Source organism: Chelonoidis abingdonii, chromosome 18, assembly GCF_003597395.2.
Source record: "Chelonoidis abingdonii isolate Lonesome George chromosome 18, CheloAbing_2.0, whole genome shotgun sequence".
Taxonomy (NCBI): domain Eukaryota; kingdom Metazoa; phylum Chordata; order Testudines; family Testudinidae; genus Chelonoidis; species Chelonoidis abingdonii.
The window spans coordinates 14,647,122-14,663,539 of NC_133786.1; the positions used below are offsets into that span (position 1 = coordinate 14,647,122).

Consider the following 16,418-nt stretch of genomic DNA (forward strand, 5'->3'; position numbering starts at 1 on the left):
TTCTCACATGGGAGGTGCTTTATGAGTGTTGTTGTAATTACGCATGCATGAGTAGTTTCATGATCATCTGTGTTGTAAGCTAGTGTAGGGTAGAATCTGGGGAAATGCCCCCTTTTCATCCAGTTAGCCTCTAAATAATGCTGTCAATGCTGCTGTCCTTTAAAACAAAACACCAACCAATTATATGAATTAAGTCCAGCCCTGAATAGACCTCTCTGCACGTTCTTGAAGCTGGAGCCTTTCTCGAGAGATGCATATTGTTCTGCATTTAGAAACCTTTATCCAGGACAAATGTTAAATTTCTAGCCATATCTGGGTGTAAACAAGCTTTCATGTGGAAGATAAAAGCAGCTTAGAAAAACCCTCCTGTCAAGCCTGTCTCTCTCCTGCTCTGTGCTGAAGTTGGCAGTAGCCCAGGACTAACGCTGGAGGTAAAGTGCGCTGCATTGCTCCAAAGGGTAGATTTGGTGGATTCGCAATCTTTATCTCTGCAATTTAATATCAAGTGTTTAGGAAGCTACAGCTGCTCAGAAGGTGTTTCATGGAGAAAGAGTGATTTCTGTCACTGGGTTTGTAAACTCTGGTCTGACATATTTTTTGGTCTGTGAGAGGAGGTGGGGTTTGTTTTATTTCAGAGGGTCTCTAGAGACCAGGTGTTGGGAGGGATGGAGATATTTCTGGGATGACATGAAACGACCATTTAAACAAATTGTGTTGGATTTACAGAAGGAATTACTGAAATACAAGCAAGAAGCGCGAAACTTACAAGGAATAAAGGTGAGAAGAGAGAGAATTAATTAAATAGTTAACAGTAACCCTTGGGAACCTATCAGAGGGGTCAGTGGCAACATGATACCTCTCAGTTTACCCCAAGGAATGAGTGGGGCCTGTTAGAGCAGGGAATTGGCAGTCAGGGCTCACAGCTTTATAGATTCCAAAGCCAGAAGGGACCACCGGTAAGTGGAGACAAGCCCTAAATTTGTCTAACTTCAGCTTCCATCCATTGGATTGTGTTAACCCTTTCTTTGCTAGATTAAAGATCACATTGTTAAATATCTGTTCCCCATGTAGATATTTATAGACTGTAATCAGATCACCCCTTAACCTTCTCTTTGTTAAGCTAAATAGATTGAGCTCCTTCAGTCTATCACTATAAGGTATGTTTTCTAATCCTTAATTGTTTTTGTGGCTCTTTTCCTGGATTCTGTTCCTGGCACTGGAAAGTGAATATGGTCAAAGCAGGGAACTGGGAATTAGGACATCTGGGTTCTGTTTCTGACTCTTTTACTGACTTTGTGACCTTAGCCAAATCACATTGCTTCTTTGGGCCTCAGTTTCCCAAAGGGATGGGTGGAACAGGGTATGTGTATGGTGGTTCTCATGGCCTGTTAGCCCTGTTATCCTGGGAATAAACACTTTAGTGAGGTGGATTGGTTTATTCCTAGTAACAGAGAGGGAACCATGGCATGTGCAGATGCCCTCCTTAACTGGGGCAGTTGTTTGGCTGTGTGTGTTCTTGTTTGCCCAACGCCTCCCTCTGGTGTACAGGCCTTTAACAATCTGCTCCTGAGTTTGAGACAGTTTTGAAGCTGGCTGTCACACTGCGTTGTGGAGGAAGCACACTGCTGTCCAAGGTGGAGCTGTTTGTTTCACAGTAATATGAATGGAAAAGTGCAAGGTTGAGCCCTGATTCAGCCATGGATCGTGGCTCCCCAGAGACACATTTAGAGGATGTTTCTCCCCCGTGGGTGGTGCAGGCAATAGACGGGGGTCACTGGCTCTGTGCCACCAAAAGGAGCCTCCAAACATACAGCTGCTTCTCCCCATTGGGGAAGATTGGCCACCCTATGCCTGAGCAGGAAGTTCAGACAGAAGCACAGAAATTCCTCAGTGATTTTGACAGCTAGCTAAAGGCAGAGAATTCAGCAGCAGGGAGCATCCCAGTGTAAGGCCTGACAGCTTGTTCAGGCAGATACCTTCACATCTCCTGCTGTGGGTGCCCCGGGCTCACCCTTGTCCATGGGTCACAGTCTGGCACTCTGCATGTCCCTTTCTTTCTCCTGGGCCTGTTGTAATTTTCACTGTGTTATCTATCAAATTTAGACCATCAGCTCCTCATGGCAGGGCACCTGCCTACTCCATGCACACCAGTGGCACTGTGCTAACAGTAATATGTGTCTTTTTCCAGGATGCATTGCAGCAGAGGTTGGCTCAGCAGGATGCTTCAGTTCTTCAGCTAAAGCAGGAGCTGCTGAGAGCAAACATGGACAAGGAGGAATTGCACAACCAGAATGTGAGTCATTTGTGCTGCTAACTCAGACAATGTTGTGGGTATTAGGGAGGATGGCTGGGGATTGCAGGGTCTGAGACTACAGGGTAGAGAGCCCAGCGGTCACAGTGTGGGGCTGGTGGGCACCGTGTAGGTCCATGTGCTGTGGGATAGCAGTGATCACTGGGCTATGCAGAGGAACCAATGCAGTGCAAGCCCAGTGGCCAATAGTCAGACTCACTGGAATCTCCTGCTCCACCCCCCACTTATGGGGGTCCCTCTTTTTCTCCCCCATCCTCCAAAGGCCCTCCTCATTGGTTGAAACTGAGGAAAGCTTTGCTTTATGTTTTCATTATAACTGGGCTAAAACTGCAGTGTGCCTGTCATCTCTGTTCCATGTGTTAAAGGCAAGTGACATTCGGCAGACAGAGCATTTGTGTGTAGCATCAGCATTGAGGAGGCAGCAGTGGTAAAGGATGGGACAGGGTACTGCACCGAATCTGTGCCTTTAACTTCATTGCTGCTAACTTCAGGATCTGTTACTCTGTGCACATACGCCCCACGACAGCCTTTATCACACAAGGGTGAGGAGAGGGCTGTGTCGATGGATGCACTGGATCTCCTGAGATACAAACCTCCCTTTTGTTTCTGCAGGTTGATCTGCAGAGGAAGGTTGAAGAGCGGAACAGACTTCTGGGAGAATACAAAGTAAGAAACTCTCCCAGCCCAGTCACGTGGAGATTGGGAGAGCCCTGGAAACATTCTTCCTGTAGGGCTCTTGCCCTCTCTGTGCTTTGTGCTCTGTCACTGTGAATAAATAGCAATAACAAGAGATCTCTGTGACGTTCTTTGGAATATGGCTGCTCAGGTTAAGATGGACTGTGCCATAGCCCAGAGTGTTTTTCACAGTGGTCATCGGGTTACTTTGGCATCAGGTGTGTGCACTTGAGTGCACCACGCTCACCCACAAATCTACTGCCCATCGCATCTGTGTCATTAAATTATCCTCAGGGCCCTACATGAATCCTGGGCCTATAGATCAGCTGTGCTTCTGGCCTCCATGCTGAGCCTGTGGCATGTCTGTAGCCCAGGGCAGCGTGGGCCTGAGTGACTCTTTCAAACAAGGCCTTAAAATACAGTTAGAACGTGGGGTTTAAGGCAGATAAGGTGTGCCAGCTTTAACCCTTCCCTGCTCCTGAGGAAGGTGAAGGTGAGCCTTCATCACCTGCTCATACACTGATGCCCCAATCCCTCTGGGTTGCAGAAGGAGCTGGGCCAGAAGGAGCGGCACGTACAGCAGCACCAGGCCAAGCTAGACGAAATGCTCCGTCAGCTCTCCGAGGCCAGCTACAAGCAGGTACAGAGCCCGCCAACATGCCCTGCTCTTGAGAAGCTGGTGCCAGCCTGGTCAGCTCAGTTCATAGTGACTTGTCTGTTCCCTTTGCAGGCAGATTTGGAGCGGGAGCTGGAGCACAAGGAGGCCCTGCTGGCTCAGTGCATGAAGAGAGAGACAGAAGAGGTGAGTGGGGCATTAGTACTTGGAACACATCAGGCTCTTGGAATGCAGTTCTCTGCCTGGCATTACGTAATGTGCAGCTGGAGTCCAGTGCCAAGCTCCCCTGGCCTCCTTCTCTATCCCAGAGAGGCCAGGCTCCATGGAACATCACAGCTGGAACTTCTGGGAGGGACTGCTCTCTGCTGCAGGTCAGCTGGGAAAATTCAGACCTATTCAGCTTCCCCCATCAACCTGACAAGGGGTGAAGTCTAGTGATCTGAGCACAGGATGGGGAAACAGGGATTCCTGGGTTCTAATTCCAGCCCTGACACTGACTCCCTCCATCACTGCCCATCTCTGCCTCAGTTTCCCCATCTGCAAAATGAGAACCCTTACACTTGCCTAGGTTCCCGGGCTGTGTGCGTTCTTAACTGAATTTATGTGCCTTGCAGAATGCTGCTGGCAATGGGACTGTATTGTTGGCGCAGTTGCTTTCCCTGCCCTCTCACAAATCCGAAGTTGGCACCTTGGAATCTTCCGGGAAATTCAGAAACTTGCTGTACCCTCTGTTAAAGCATCTTCTCCTTGCAACAGGTGATGGGCTACAGCAATCACAGCACTCAGAGCAATGGCTTCCTCCAGACAGCAGGAAAAGGAGCTGCTCCCACAGCCCACAGAGTGGTAGGTACCCTGCTCCTTAGTCAGAGCCAGCTCAGGACTCCAGTCAGCATCTGGAATGGTTTACCTAGGGAGGTGGTGGAATCTCCTTCCTTAGTGATTTTTAAGGGCAGACTTGACAAAGCCCTGGCTGGGATGATTTAGTTGGGGATTGGTCCTGCTTTGAGCAGGGGGTTGGACTAGATGACCTCCTGAGGTCTCTTCCAACCCTGATATTCTATGATTCTATGATCCTTCCCTCTGCAGCTGCCAGCCTGTAAGGGAAAGTGCAGGCCTCTGAGGGTCCCTTGGGCCTGGGAGAAGTGCAGTGCCAGGAGGGAGGGAGGTTACACTGAGGCTCTGAATCCCTGCATTGGCTGACTTCTCCTGGTCTCTTGGGCAGACGAACGACCTGCAGTTGGTGCGTGATGCCCTTCGCAGCTTGCGGAACAGTTTCAGCGGCCATGACCCGCAGCACCACACCATCGACAGCCTGGAACAAGGTATCTCCAGCCTAATGGAGAGATTGCACCGCATGGAGACACAGAAGAGGCAAGAGAGAAGGGTAAACATTCCCCACTGGGCTTGCTTCATACCTCCACCTCCTCTTACTGACCAGAGCTAGCAACCAGGGAGTGCTCCATCCCTTCACATCCCTCCCTGCAGTGTGTTGATCATGTGGTCACTCTGCTCACTGAATCCTAAAGAAGGCTGGATTGTGGCAGATGGAGGGCCCTGAGGACCCCAGCCAGCCCTAAGGGAACCCCTGGGGTGTAGCAGATGGTGTTTCATTACTGTACCTCACATCTTTGCTCTCACTGCCTCTCACTGGAAGCCTAATGTTAAGATGTGCTGCTTATATCACTGAGAAGCAGTCATCTAGTCCAGTGGTTCTCAACCAGGGGTAAGCATACCCCTGGGGGTACCCAGAGGTGTTCCAGGCGGTGGATCAACTCACCTAGATATTTGCCTAGTTTTACAACAGGCTACAGAAAAAGCATTAGCAAAGTCAGTACAAACTAAAATTTCATACAGACACTGACTTGTTTATACTGCTCTGTATACTATACACTGACATGTAAGTACAGTATTTGTATTCCAATTGATGCATTTTTTAATTGTATACTAAACATGAGAATGTGCGCAAATAATAGTGCACTGTGACTCTCTTGTATTTTTTATCTCTGATTTTGTAAGCAAGTAGGTTTTAAGTGAGGTGTAACTTCGGGGTATACAAGACAAATCAGGCTCCTCAAAGGGGTACAGTAGTCAGGAAAGATTGAGAGCCACTGATCTAGTCAAGTAGTTGGAACAGGGGCCTGTAAGTCAGGACTCTTGAATTCTGTTCCAGGTTCTGTTCCTGTTCCCTCCCACTGGGGGCCGTGAGGATTAATTGGTTAACATTTGCAGAGTGCTGTGAAGCTTGTGTGGGCAAAGAGCTGTTACTACGCCACCATGGGCTGTCATTGCTGCTGCCTGGGCTCTGTTGTGCTGCCCATTAGGCCTGAGGGTGGTATTTGGAAGCAGACACTTGCTGACCTTATAACTACACAGAGTTAGTTTGTCTCTGTCTGGGAGCAGGGCCATGTTAGTGGTTTTAATCAGTCCAACCCATCTGTTGTTTCTTTGTTGGGGTCTGTTTCATGTCTGCAAAAAGTGTGGCAGAGTGAAAAAGTTAACAATGACATTTAAAGTCCAGGCGAACCTGACTCCAGAGTCTGTGTTCTCTAAGGGCTGTCCATCCCTACAGGCCATGCTGACCCTCAGTAGGGGTTGTAGATTGTGCCACTTTGTATCTCTGGACTGTGGGAAATCTGAGCTCCTAGTATCTTGGGAGAAAATAGTCATTCACGTTGGTTAAATTTAAATGCCATATCCTATAGCAGGGGTCTGGGTGAAAATCTGTGTGTATTGGGAGTCTCTGTGTGTTTGTGGTGGTGGGGGTCTTGTGTGTAGATCTGGTTGTGTGTGTCTGGGTAGGTCTCATGGCTAGGGGTGTGTGTGTGGAAGAAGAAGATCCTCTTAAAGTGTTTCATGACATTTTCCTTCCCTGGTTAGTTTGCTTGCACCACTGGAGGCCCGTGGAACTGACCCTTTGCCCTCAATCTCTTGGCTTTCCCCATAGGTTCAAGGGAAGTCGCCTGCAAGCCGAGCAGAGAATGAGTATCGAGACTCCTGGCCTCCCAGCTCCAGTGAGTGCATTTCAGCTCTATCAGTCCAAAAACTGGCTTCATGGCTCAGAGGTTTCTTGGACAGAGTCACTGCACAGTGTCCTTCCTGGGAAGCAGAACAGGCTGACCTCTCACTCCATTGCTCATTGCTGTAGCATTTCTCCTGGGCCATTTGCTTCATAGACTAAGCTTCAGTGCAAGGGGTAGGCAGAATAGGAGCTTGATCCTCACTGAAATCCCTGAGCACTACCACAATATAAATAATAGTAATTACTCCTTGGATTTAGTGGGAAATGCCATGTTCTCTCAGACTCCTTAAGGATTATTGTTAGCTGCATTGGGTGCTTGCACCACCTAGTGGCCATGAATACCATCTCTTAGGCCGGGGTTTAATGTGTACACCGTAGCGCAGGATTCCCCTCACTGCATTTACCTGACTTGAGAGCAGCGATAGTTTCCACTCCATCATGGGAACTGCTTTTCTGGGGTCAGTTGTAAATATAACCTGAAAAATTCATTGGTTTGTAAAGACTGAATTCTCAAAGGAGCAGTGAGGAGTCGGCCTGTTGGTGTTGGGGACAAACAGAGAGCCCCACTTTTTAACTACATTGCAGTGCTCAGCAGCAGGAGGATTTTAGGGAGATATTAGCAAAGGAATTATGGACACTTAGTATCTGGAGGAAAAGCCCAACGTGGGTTCTGCTGAGAAGTCACCTGGGTTGCCTTTTCTCTTTTCTCTAAAGCTGCAATTTGTGCAGCAGCCTCCATGTCACCAGCCTAATGGATGCAAAACATGCCTCACCTGCCATCTCCCAAAGCCCCTGCAGGCAGCTTCCCCTTCACTGCAGAAGTCAATTTATTCAGGCTCTAGCGGATCACAAACCCAGATCTGCTTGGGTGTAAAGAGCTCAAAGTGATGGCTCTAGATTCATTAAGCCAGAAAGCCCTTATGACTGATGTCCAGATCTGCAGTTCACTTTCTTTGTGTACGTGGTGTGAAGGTCAAAAAACAGAGGGTCTCACTGTGTACACCTTCCCCTGCCTAGGCCTTTGGCATAGACACACTTGTATTGCAGCAATGGGGAGGGTAAGGGTGCAGTCAGAAAGAGAGATGCACATATTAACAAAGAGAAACCCACCACGCGCACAGACACCTCCCTAGTCTATGTAATATGGGCAGAAGGGCAGGTGACTGGGTCTGTTGCGCCTTTCTGAGTTAGTTGGTCTGAGCTGACATGTGACTTCTTGTCCTATAGGTTTCAGTCAATTATTGCTCCCTCTTTTCTGTCAGTGAAGACAAGCAGAACGATAATCACTTATATTGAACTGCTAGAAGGGGTGTGCCACTCACGGGATGATTCTCCTAGAATGGGCTGGAATTCTCCAGTCACTACAAAGACAGCAGGCAAAGTCTCTGTAGTGCAGGTGGTGTGCTGTATGCACTGTGTGCATTGGGCTGTGTCTCATCATCCCCTGGGGCGGCGCTAGGGTGGCCCTTCAGGCTAACATTGTAATACCTTGCAGTGGATTGTCTTCTTGTAAGGGGGCAAGATCCTGCCCTTGTCAGGGGATGGACTTCATCACCTAATAGGTCTTTCCCATCTCTGGGTCTCTGCTCCTGTGCTGAAATGATGCTGAGAATGCCTCTAGGGGAACAGAGTGGGAAAGAAAACTGCTCTCCCTTCGCTGCAATGACAGTACTTTGTGTTTCTCTCTTTGCAGAATTGCCTCATTCTCACAGCATACCCACTATGAGCAGCAGTGCCTGCACCAAAGTGCTCTACTTCACTGATCGCTCACTCACACCTTTCATGGTCAATATACCAAAGAGGTGAGACCTGGCTTTGCCACACTAATAGGGTTTGGTTCACTGAAAGCACTGATCTAATCCATGGTATTTCTACTCACCAACACATGCTCTCCATCCCTTAAATCTGGCTTTTGACTGTATTTCATTGCAAAGAGGAAGTGGTGACAAGAAAGCAGACCCATGATATGTGTGTTTGTCACTTTAGGCCTGACTGGATTTCCCAGCTGATGCATATGTAATTAGTTGGTTTATTTAAAGCCCCAGAAGACTGATCTCTGGTTTGTATGATAATTCATCTCTGGTTTTATGAGTGGGCAGCAGCCAGACAGATTTACTCTTACTCCAGCACAACACAAACCATTTAGTGCAAGACTCTCCATCTAAAACAGCAGCTATCGCAGTCAGTGCAAAAAAGAAACGTGGAAGAGTTGGTTTGGATTTGTTTTCAGTAAATAACAGACACTATTCTATCTGTGATCAGATGCTTTGGGTTGTACCAGGTATTTTCCAGGCACTCTGGCTCACCTCAATGTGCTGCTGTTCATTGTGCCATGCTGGTGCTAATGTTCAGTGTGCCATATTATAAGCTGCATCCAAGCACTTGATCTCAGTCCCATGGCAGAATCTGCCAGAGAGGATAGCTCTTAACTCCTGTTTTGCAGGTTAGGTGAGGTGACGCTGAAGGACTTCAAGGCAGCTATCGATCGGGAAGGAACCCACCGGTACCATTTCAAAGCCCTGGATCCAGAATTTGGCACAGTCAAGGAGGAGGTATGTTTGTCCTCTTTAGTAGCAGCTCTCTCCTAATCTAAGTTTTTGTGTGGTGTTACCAGCAACAGCCTGGAAATTTCTGCCACATTCACTTTCCATGTGAACAAAATCTCTAACTTGCTACAGAGCTACAGTTTTCAGAGCTACAGTTTAAGGGACAACAGCCCCCAAGTAAGAAGCCAAAAAGGGACATCTTCAGTCCCACCCAGAGCACTGACTTTAGTGTGATCACAAAGGTGCACAAGTGGTGGATGGGGATTTGCAGGGTCCCTCCTTCACTGTGCCAGCTGCACCCGGAGGCAATTCCTATGACAGCACCATTCGGGAGATGCAGATTCCAAGCCAGACCTCTAAAACAGGGGTGGGGAACCTTTTTTCTATCAGGGGCTGTTGACCCACAGAAAAAAACAGTCATGGGCCACACACAGCCCTGCAGGGAGAGAACGGAGGCTTAAGGCTTCCCTCGCAGCACGGCAAGCCAGCACTTGCGGCTCCAGCCCTGCGGGGAGGCACAGGGCTTCCCCTAGGCTCTGGGGTGGGACCAGAAATGAGGGGTTGAGGGGGCAGGGGGTTCGAGTGTGGGAGGGAGTGAGGGTTCTGGCTGGGGGTGCAGGCTCTGGGGTGGGGCTGGGGATGAGGAGTTTGGGGTGTATGAGGGGGCTCAAGGCTGGGGCAAGAGGTTGGGGTGGGGGTGCAGGTTCTGGGAGGGAATTAGGGTGCGGGAGGGAGTTCCGACCTGGGGCAGGGAGTTGGAGTGGGCGTGCGGGCTTTGGGAGGAAGTTAGGGTGCAGGGGGGGGAGTTTGAACTGCAGCAGGGGGTTGGGGTGTGGGCTCTGGGAAGGAGTTTGGGTGCAGGAGGTGGATCAGGCCTGGGGGTTGGTGTGCCGGTGGGGGTGTGGGCTCTCTGAGGGAGTTAGGGTGCGGGAAGGGGCTCAGGGTGTGGATAAGGGTGTGGGGTCTGAGAGGGAGTTAGGGTGCGAAATGGGTTGCCGGGTGCAGGCTCTGGCTGGGTGGCACTTACTTGAGGTGGCTCCTGGTCGGCGCGCAGTCGGACAAAGGCAGGTGTGATATCAGAGAGGTTTCTTGAATGGGGCAGGCCAGCAGGATTTGGGCCATTTCTACATCTAAATCAATACAGAGTTTGCTCCATTTGTGGCTTTGTGGCCCATGGGTGTGAGCCAAGCTGGTGGAGATGGGCTTTCAACTAAAGTATCTTAAATACTTGGGGCCAGAGTCAGCTCTGGCATAAGCTGTGCAACCCCTGTTGAGGTCAATGAGCCTACTTATGCCACAGCTGAATGTGGTTCTTGGTTTTTAATTAGCTATTTTTATATAGCAAAGAATCCTCTTCCTTCTCCCCACAGTAACCCTAAATGATGCCCTTCCCCCAAAAAACTTTGTTAAGACACATCAGTGCCAGCTTCTCCAGAGATGGTCTAATGTTCAGAGGACTGAAGTTCCCAAGCTTTAATCCCAGTTCTGATACTGCCTCCCTGTGTGACCTTGGGCAAATCATGACCCCTCTCTGTATCTCACTTTGCCTGTCAGAAAAATGGGGATAATAATCCTTATTTTTTCTCTATGGGGGAGGAATAGGCAGCCATACTGCTGTTTTCAAAGCATGGTGGGAACTTAACGTGCTATGTAAGTGCCAGTTATTTTTATTATTTGGTTTAATTCCTCCATCTCTCATGCCATCCAGATGTAACAAAGCGGTGTCCATCCTCCAGAAGTGACCTGATTCTCCCTCTGGCTTTTTATAGGTCTTCCATGATGATGACATCATTCCTGGTTGGGAGGGGAAGATCGTAGCCTGGGTGGAGGAGGATCATGGGGAAAATTAATCAGACTCTTGGGTCTTGTTATTGTGGGGACCTGTAACTGGCTGGAATGCTCAGAGATAATGACCAAAAAGAGTGTGAGCTGGGACATGTCCAATTCAAGCTGCCAAAAGAGAGGACTTCTCTGCAACCAACGGGTAAAACACTTTTGTGTGTGCGAGGATTCCTGGCATTTAACTTTCCATGGCCAAATGCAGACAGTGTTGTGAGACTGAAATTACAGATTGGTGGGAAAGAATCATCTTGCTTTGTCCTGTCAACAAAACCCTGGAGGCCTTATTGATATGTTTCTCCATTCTCCTGGTTCCCCCATCGTCTGAAATGCCTGCTGCTGTTTGTAAACTGCACATTTCAACTCTGATTTGACACATTCAGTATTATATGAACCTGCAACAATAAGTTCTGCCCTCATGGACCAGAAGATGCTGCTAGCTTCTTCTTCTTTTACCAGAAGATCTGACCAACCAAAATCCATGCCCAGAGGATTTGTGCTGAAGAGGCAGAGCTCCATCCAGTGAACTTTGCAAGCTCTTGATACAAAGAGCACCAGGAACTTGACAGTGAAAGAAGCTTGTGGATTGTGCTAGGCACTACCAAAGCAAAGACCACCAGGTTGGCAACATTGTCTTTCTTCCCAAATGCAGGCTTCCATTTCCTCGACTTGCTTCTGCTGTTTGCCCTCCAACTTGCAATCAGGTCTGCGCTCTGTTGCCCTGGGAAGTTGGAACTCTTTGGTAACCAGGTGCTTACTTAACTGCCAATGGATTTTTGTTTTGGGGGAGGGAGCAGGACCTTCCTAGCTTGCCCACAGGGGTGATAAGGTACTTTTGCTTCTCCTTTTGCCAGCCCTTTCTCTACAGCCATTACCATCCCTGCCCTTTCCATACATCCAGTAAGGCCAACAGAAAATCTAATCTACTCTCCCAGGAAACAAGCAGGGATGTTTCTTCAGGGATGAAGTGACAGAGTCTGTTTGATTGGGGTATCTGTATTTCTCCCTCTCACTTTCTCTGTGCAGGCATCATCATGTACTTGATCTTCACTGACTGACAAGGCCGTTAAGCAAATAACCAAACTTCTAGGATAGATATTGTGAGCAGCAGTACCCCAATTCCCAGCATGCTTTCATCTCTGGCACCTAATGGAGTAGAAAATGGTCAGCTGGGAGAGCATGTGCTATGAGATCCATTAGGGTGTGTCTGCACTGCAATAAAACATCCATGGCTGGCCCATGTCAGCTGAGTCCAGCTCATGAGGCTATAAATTTGCAGGATAGATGTTCAAGTTGGGCTGGAGCTTTGGGACCCTGCAAAGCAAGAGGGTCCTAGAATCTAGGCACCAGCTCTAGCCCAAACATCTACACTACAATTTTATAGCCCTGCAACCAGAGCTCAAATCAGCTGATACAAGCCAACCATGTGGTTTTTTTCTTGCAGTATAGACATACACTTAGGGACCCAGGTTATTTCAGTGCAGTGCTAGGCCCTGCTCTCATTGTCTGGCAGCCTGACTTCTGCAAAGCTGGCCACAGTTTGCAGTAGACAGGCACTGTTGATTGAAAAGGTCAAACAGCCTCTGTTCATCTTTGGTACACGTGCCCCATCATTGAACTGCCTGCTTGTCTGAGTTGTGCGGGTGAGGCTGGGAGAACTTGGTTTTATTATTTTATATTAACGTGACCTTTTGTAAACTTGTTCCTGTTTTTTGGAATTATTTTGTACGAGTTTACATCGTCTGAGGTGTATATTTTTATACCAGTGCAAGTGCTTTCTGTATATTTCCACAATACTGTGCTGTAGTTTACTCATTTTCTAGAGAATGTCAGTGTTTTATGTAGTCTCCTGTTAACACCACGCAAAGTGGGGTCCATGACTCGCTTTATTTTACTACAAAGTTCAACTAGTTCCTGCTGTTTTTATATTTTGCCAGCTGTTTCTTGTATAGACAGGAATTACGTGTAGTTGTCTTATCACTCCCACTATTGCAGGATGAGCTCAAATACCTTTTTGACCCCATTCCTCCACTGGTAGAACACGTGTTGGCTATTAAGCCATTATTGATCAGTTCTATTTCATCAGCTGATTTACACACACTCTTTCTTATCATAAACAGCCATCGAAACGTCAGCATTTGGGAAAGTTCTTCAATGGGAGAAAATCAGTATCAGTACTGAAAAGAAGTTTTCTTTCTCCCTGGAAATCACTGGTTTCTCTGTTGCATGTATTTTAGTGCATTGGTATAAGACAGCATGGGGTTATCATACTAAAATGCATTGTTGTATTTCAGTTGCAATTTATCTTGAATGTCTTTTAATTAAAGTTTTACTAGTCTGCTTAATTTCAGTCAGAGTTGTGCGCTTTAGGTAGGACTTATCCATTTTATGGAAACAATTAGAACAGTAATTTTTCAAAGGCCTCCATGTATCCGTCCTGTATCCCTCTCTGCTTTTAAGAGATGAGCAGTGTTTAAGAGTTGTCTTTGGTGACTCAATGGCTGAGGTAATTGGTAATGCAATAGAACTTCTCACCTGTAGGTCATAGATTTCAGTCCAGTCTCACTCAGTAGTGACCCTGGTCACCACCTCAGCAATGGCTGGTTGATGGCCTAGGTGGAATGAGTTGGGGATCTGTCCTGTTCCTAGTGGTTCCACATCCCTATAACCACCGTCACCATTGAAATGCCTGTTGGCAATCTCAGCGGAGAGGCCAAGGATTGAATCAGCCCTGGAGCCACTTACTGTCTTGTGTTCCCTTCAGGGCTGGAGCGAAGTACATTTGGAGGCACAGAGAAGGAAACTTGCATTGCCACTGCCCATGCGTATTCTGGGGATAAAGATTTCATTCTGTAGCACTATCAGCCAAGCACCCTTCATCAGTGCTAAAACCACATACAAACTAGAACAGAAACCTTGTTCCCTCTGTGATAATTACTGTACTGAGTTCAAATCCTTGAAAAGTATTGGCAGCACTCTGCCCTCGATATGGACATCCAACGCCCACAGACGTCACTGGGACTTGTGTGAGAGAGCCTGAGGGCAGAACTATTAGTACTTCTAACATTAAAATTGACGGCCATGGCCTTGTTCTCCTCCCGGGATTGCTCCCCTAGGCTCTAACACATGCACAACTCAGGTTCAGCTTTGTTCCTGCAATGACATGGCAGTTTTCTCTTGACTTCCTGTCGTATGAATGAGCAGAAAGGAGTATGGGTTAGGTCAGGGAAAGTTATTCACAAAATAAAGGGGGACAAGACAATCCTGGTACACGCGGGGCCAGATTCTCCTTTCATTTATACCAGTTTTACTTATCTGGATTTACTCCTGATTTAGAGCAGGGCATATGGGATCAGAATCCGGCCTTGGTTTAAATGTTTTCCTTTGATTCTATACATGTCTGTTTCTGCCCTACTTTCTTCAAAGCTACTTTTTGGTTTCCTTATAATTGTAACTTGATGATTTAACACACATGCCATATGTAAAGTTACATTTTCCTAGAAACTCTGAAGTTTGCATTCATCACTTTTTAAAAGGACAATTACTTTCAATCTGCAGGTCCTCCAACAGAGTGAGAAATGAGGTTTATGTGTACATCTAAGAGCTGTATATATCTGACTGGATGGACCAAAAATCATTTAAATAAACTGTAGTTTGCAAATGGAGTCTGATCAATCCATTTGGGTGGGGAGGGAGGTTCCTTTGAACTGAAGCTTCTAATACGTTGACAGGCATGCAATGCTCATGTATATGGGTGTGTTGGCGAGGCAGTAGGAACAGAATACACAGCAGAGGACATCATCTTGCACTGGAACTGAGTAAAGGGACTGTTCCATCTGGCTTCCAAAATCTTTAAAGACAGCAGGAAAGCTCAGAGACTGAACCTCACTTTGAAGAGAAGATTTGGATCCGTGCACATTAAACAGCAAACAGCTCTGGGCTGGTCAACTGCTTGCAAGATTTGTATTTATTTTTAAGTGAGATACTTTAAAGCTACAACTAACCTCTGACCCAGACCATACTGCTGATATAATTTAAAATGAAATGCAATAGCTTTTGGGCTCAGTTAACTCATAGATTTATGAGCAAATATCACTGCAGCCACTCATGTTTATGCATGCAGGTGCAGTTGCTGGGTTTGCTGACGGTGATGGCACAGTAGAGGCAAGTCCTGTGTGCTGAAAACAGTGCTTGCTAAATCATTTAAAAACCCTGAAGCAGCAGTGATAAAGACAAGAATACTTTGCATATATATATTGTACCTGCCAACCAAGCAGCAAGGATTTCAAAGCACTTTATAGATGTTAATGAAGCCTCTCAATCCTCATGGGGAAATCTCAGTATTGCTAAGGATAGCTGATGGGTTGGAACATTTTACCAATGGGGAAACTGAGGCAAAGAGCCACCCTGAACAAGACAAATTAAGAGCCTGATGCTGAAAACCTGTGTGTGAGCCCCACTGAAGTCAGTCATGCTCTGTATGGTTTTGGGAGTTCAGATGCAGAAATTGGGGCCTATAGCTCAATTAATTCTGGGACCCGGATGTATGTTATGGGAGAGTCAAACCTGGCACTATTTCTGGGGTGGAGGGGCCTGCGACTGTGGGCCTAACTGGAATTGACATGCAGGTGTGGCTAGGCTCTAAAGGCTCTTTTCCCCACTGGGGAACAGCCTCGTGCCTCCCCTAGAAGGTGATGACAAGGCCCCGCTTTTGTACTACGTAACTCCCTCCCACCAAGGGCGTTCTGTGGGCCTGCATGAGTTCAAATCAGTGTGGCATTTCCCCTTCATCGATTCATACAAGAACCACAGATCTGCCTGTGTGCCATCATAAAAGGAGTTCCATTCCCCTGAGGGACAGCACAGCAGGCACCTTCGAGGCGCTAGGGTGACAGCTGCAGGAGGATGCACTGAACGTACTCTGGGTTCGTTATTTACCTGCCTGTGTTTAACCTTCCACTTCCCTAGTGCCCAACTGTGAACCGTCTCGGCACCAGGGCCTCTAATAGGTATGAGAGTGAACAGCACAGAAGAGCGTGCGGGGCTGGAGACCCCCAAGTCCCTGTGATTCCTCCCTGCCCCTAATCCCCCCACCCAATCCATTTTTCTTTTATCCCAGGCACCCTATCCCCCTGCTCTCCTCTATCCAATTACTCCCCCAATCTGCACCTAATGCCCCCACTCCCCTATAATACAACCCCAGACTCCCATGCTCCACAGACCCAGTGGTTCCCCATCCACTCCCCAACCTGCCCCCAGACCTCTCCTGCTCCCCATCCATTCCCCACTCTACCCCTAGGGACCCCTGCTCCCCATCCATCCCCACCTTACCCCTAGGGACCCCTGCTCCCCCATCCTGCCCCCAGACCTCCCCTGCTCCCCATCCATCCCCACCCTACCCCTAGGGACCCC

At 47.8% G+C, this 16,418-nt stretch overlaps 1 protein-coding gene and 1 long non-coding RNA gene across 4 annotated transcripts in view; both read left to right on the forward strand.

The window, feature by feature from the left end:
• DIXDC1 (DIX domain containing 1) overlaps positions 1 to 13,429 on the forward strand; it is a 63,271-nt gene extending 49,842 nt beyond the window's left edge. For all 3 annotated transcript variants that reach the window (XM_032788012.2, XM_075073606.1, XM_032788015.2), the window contains 11 exons: positions 727 to 777; positions 2,189 to 2,293; positions 2,924 to 2,977; positions 3,534 to 3,626; positions 3,717 to 3,788; positions 4,359 to 4,445; positions 4,825 to 4,986; positions 6,547 to 6,613; positions 8,315 to 8,423; positions 9,065 to 9,173; positions 10,937 to 13,429. In XM_032788012.2, coding sequence (XP_032643903.1) covers positions 727 to 777; positions 2,189 to 2,293; positions 2,924 to 2,977; positions 3,534 to 3,626; positions 3,717 to 3,788; positions 4,359 to 4,445; positions 4,825 to 4,986; positions 6,547 to 6,613; positions 8,315 to 8,423; positions 9,065 to 9,173; positions 10,937 to 11,017 — 990 coding nt within the window. In that variant the 3' untranslated portion in view covers positions 11,018 to 13,429. The remainder of the gene's footprint in view (positions 1 to 726; positions 778 to 2,188; positions 2,294 to 2,923; positions 2,978 to 3,533; positions 3,627 to 3,716; positions 3,789 to 4,358; positions 4,446 to 4,824; positions 4,987 to 6,546; positions 6,614 to 8,314; positions 8,424 to 9,064; positions 9,174 to 10,936) is intronic.
• Positions 13,430 to 15,543: 2,114 nt separating this feature from the next.
• The window catches only part of LOC116824038 (uncharacterized), a 141,671-nt gene continuing 140,796 nt past the window's right edge, over positions 15,544 to 16,418 (forward strand). The window contains exon 1 of the long non-coding RNA XR_012657240.1: positions 15,544 to 15,554. This is a non-coding gene — a long non-coding RNA (uncharacterized LOC116824038). The remainder of the gene's footprint in view (positions 15,555 to 16,418) is intronic.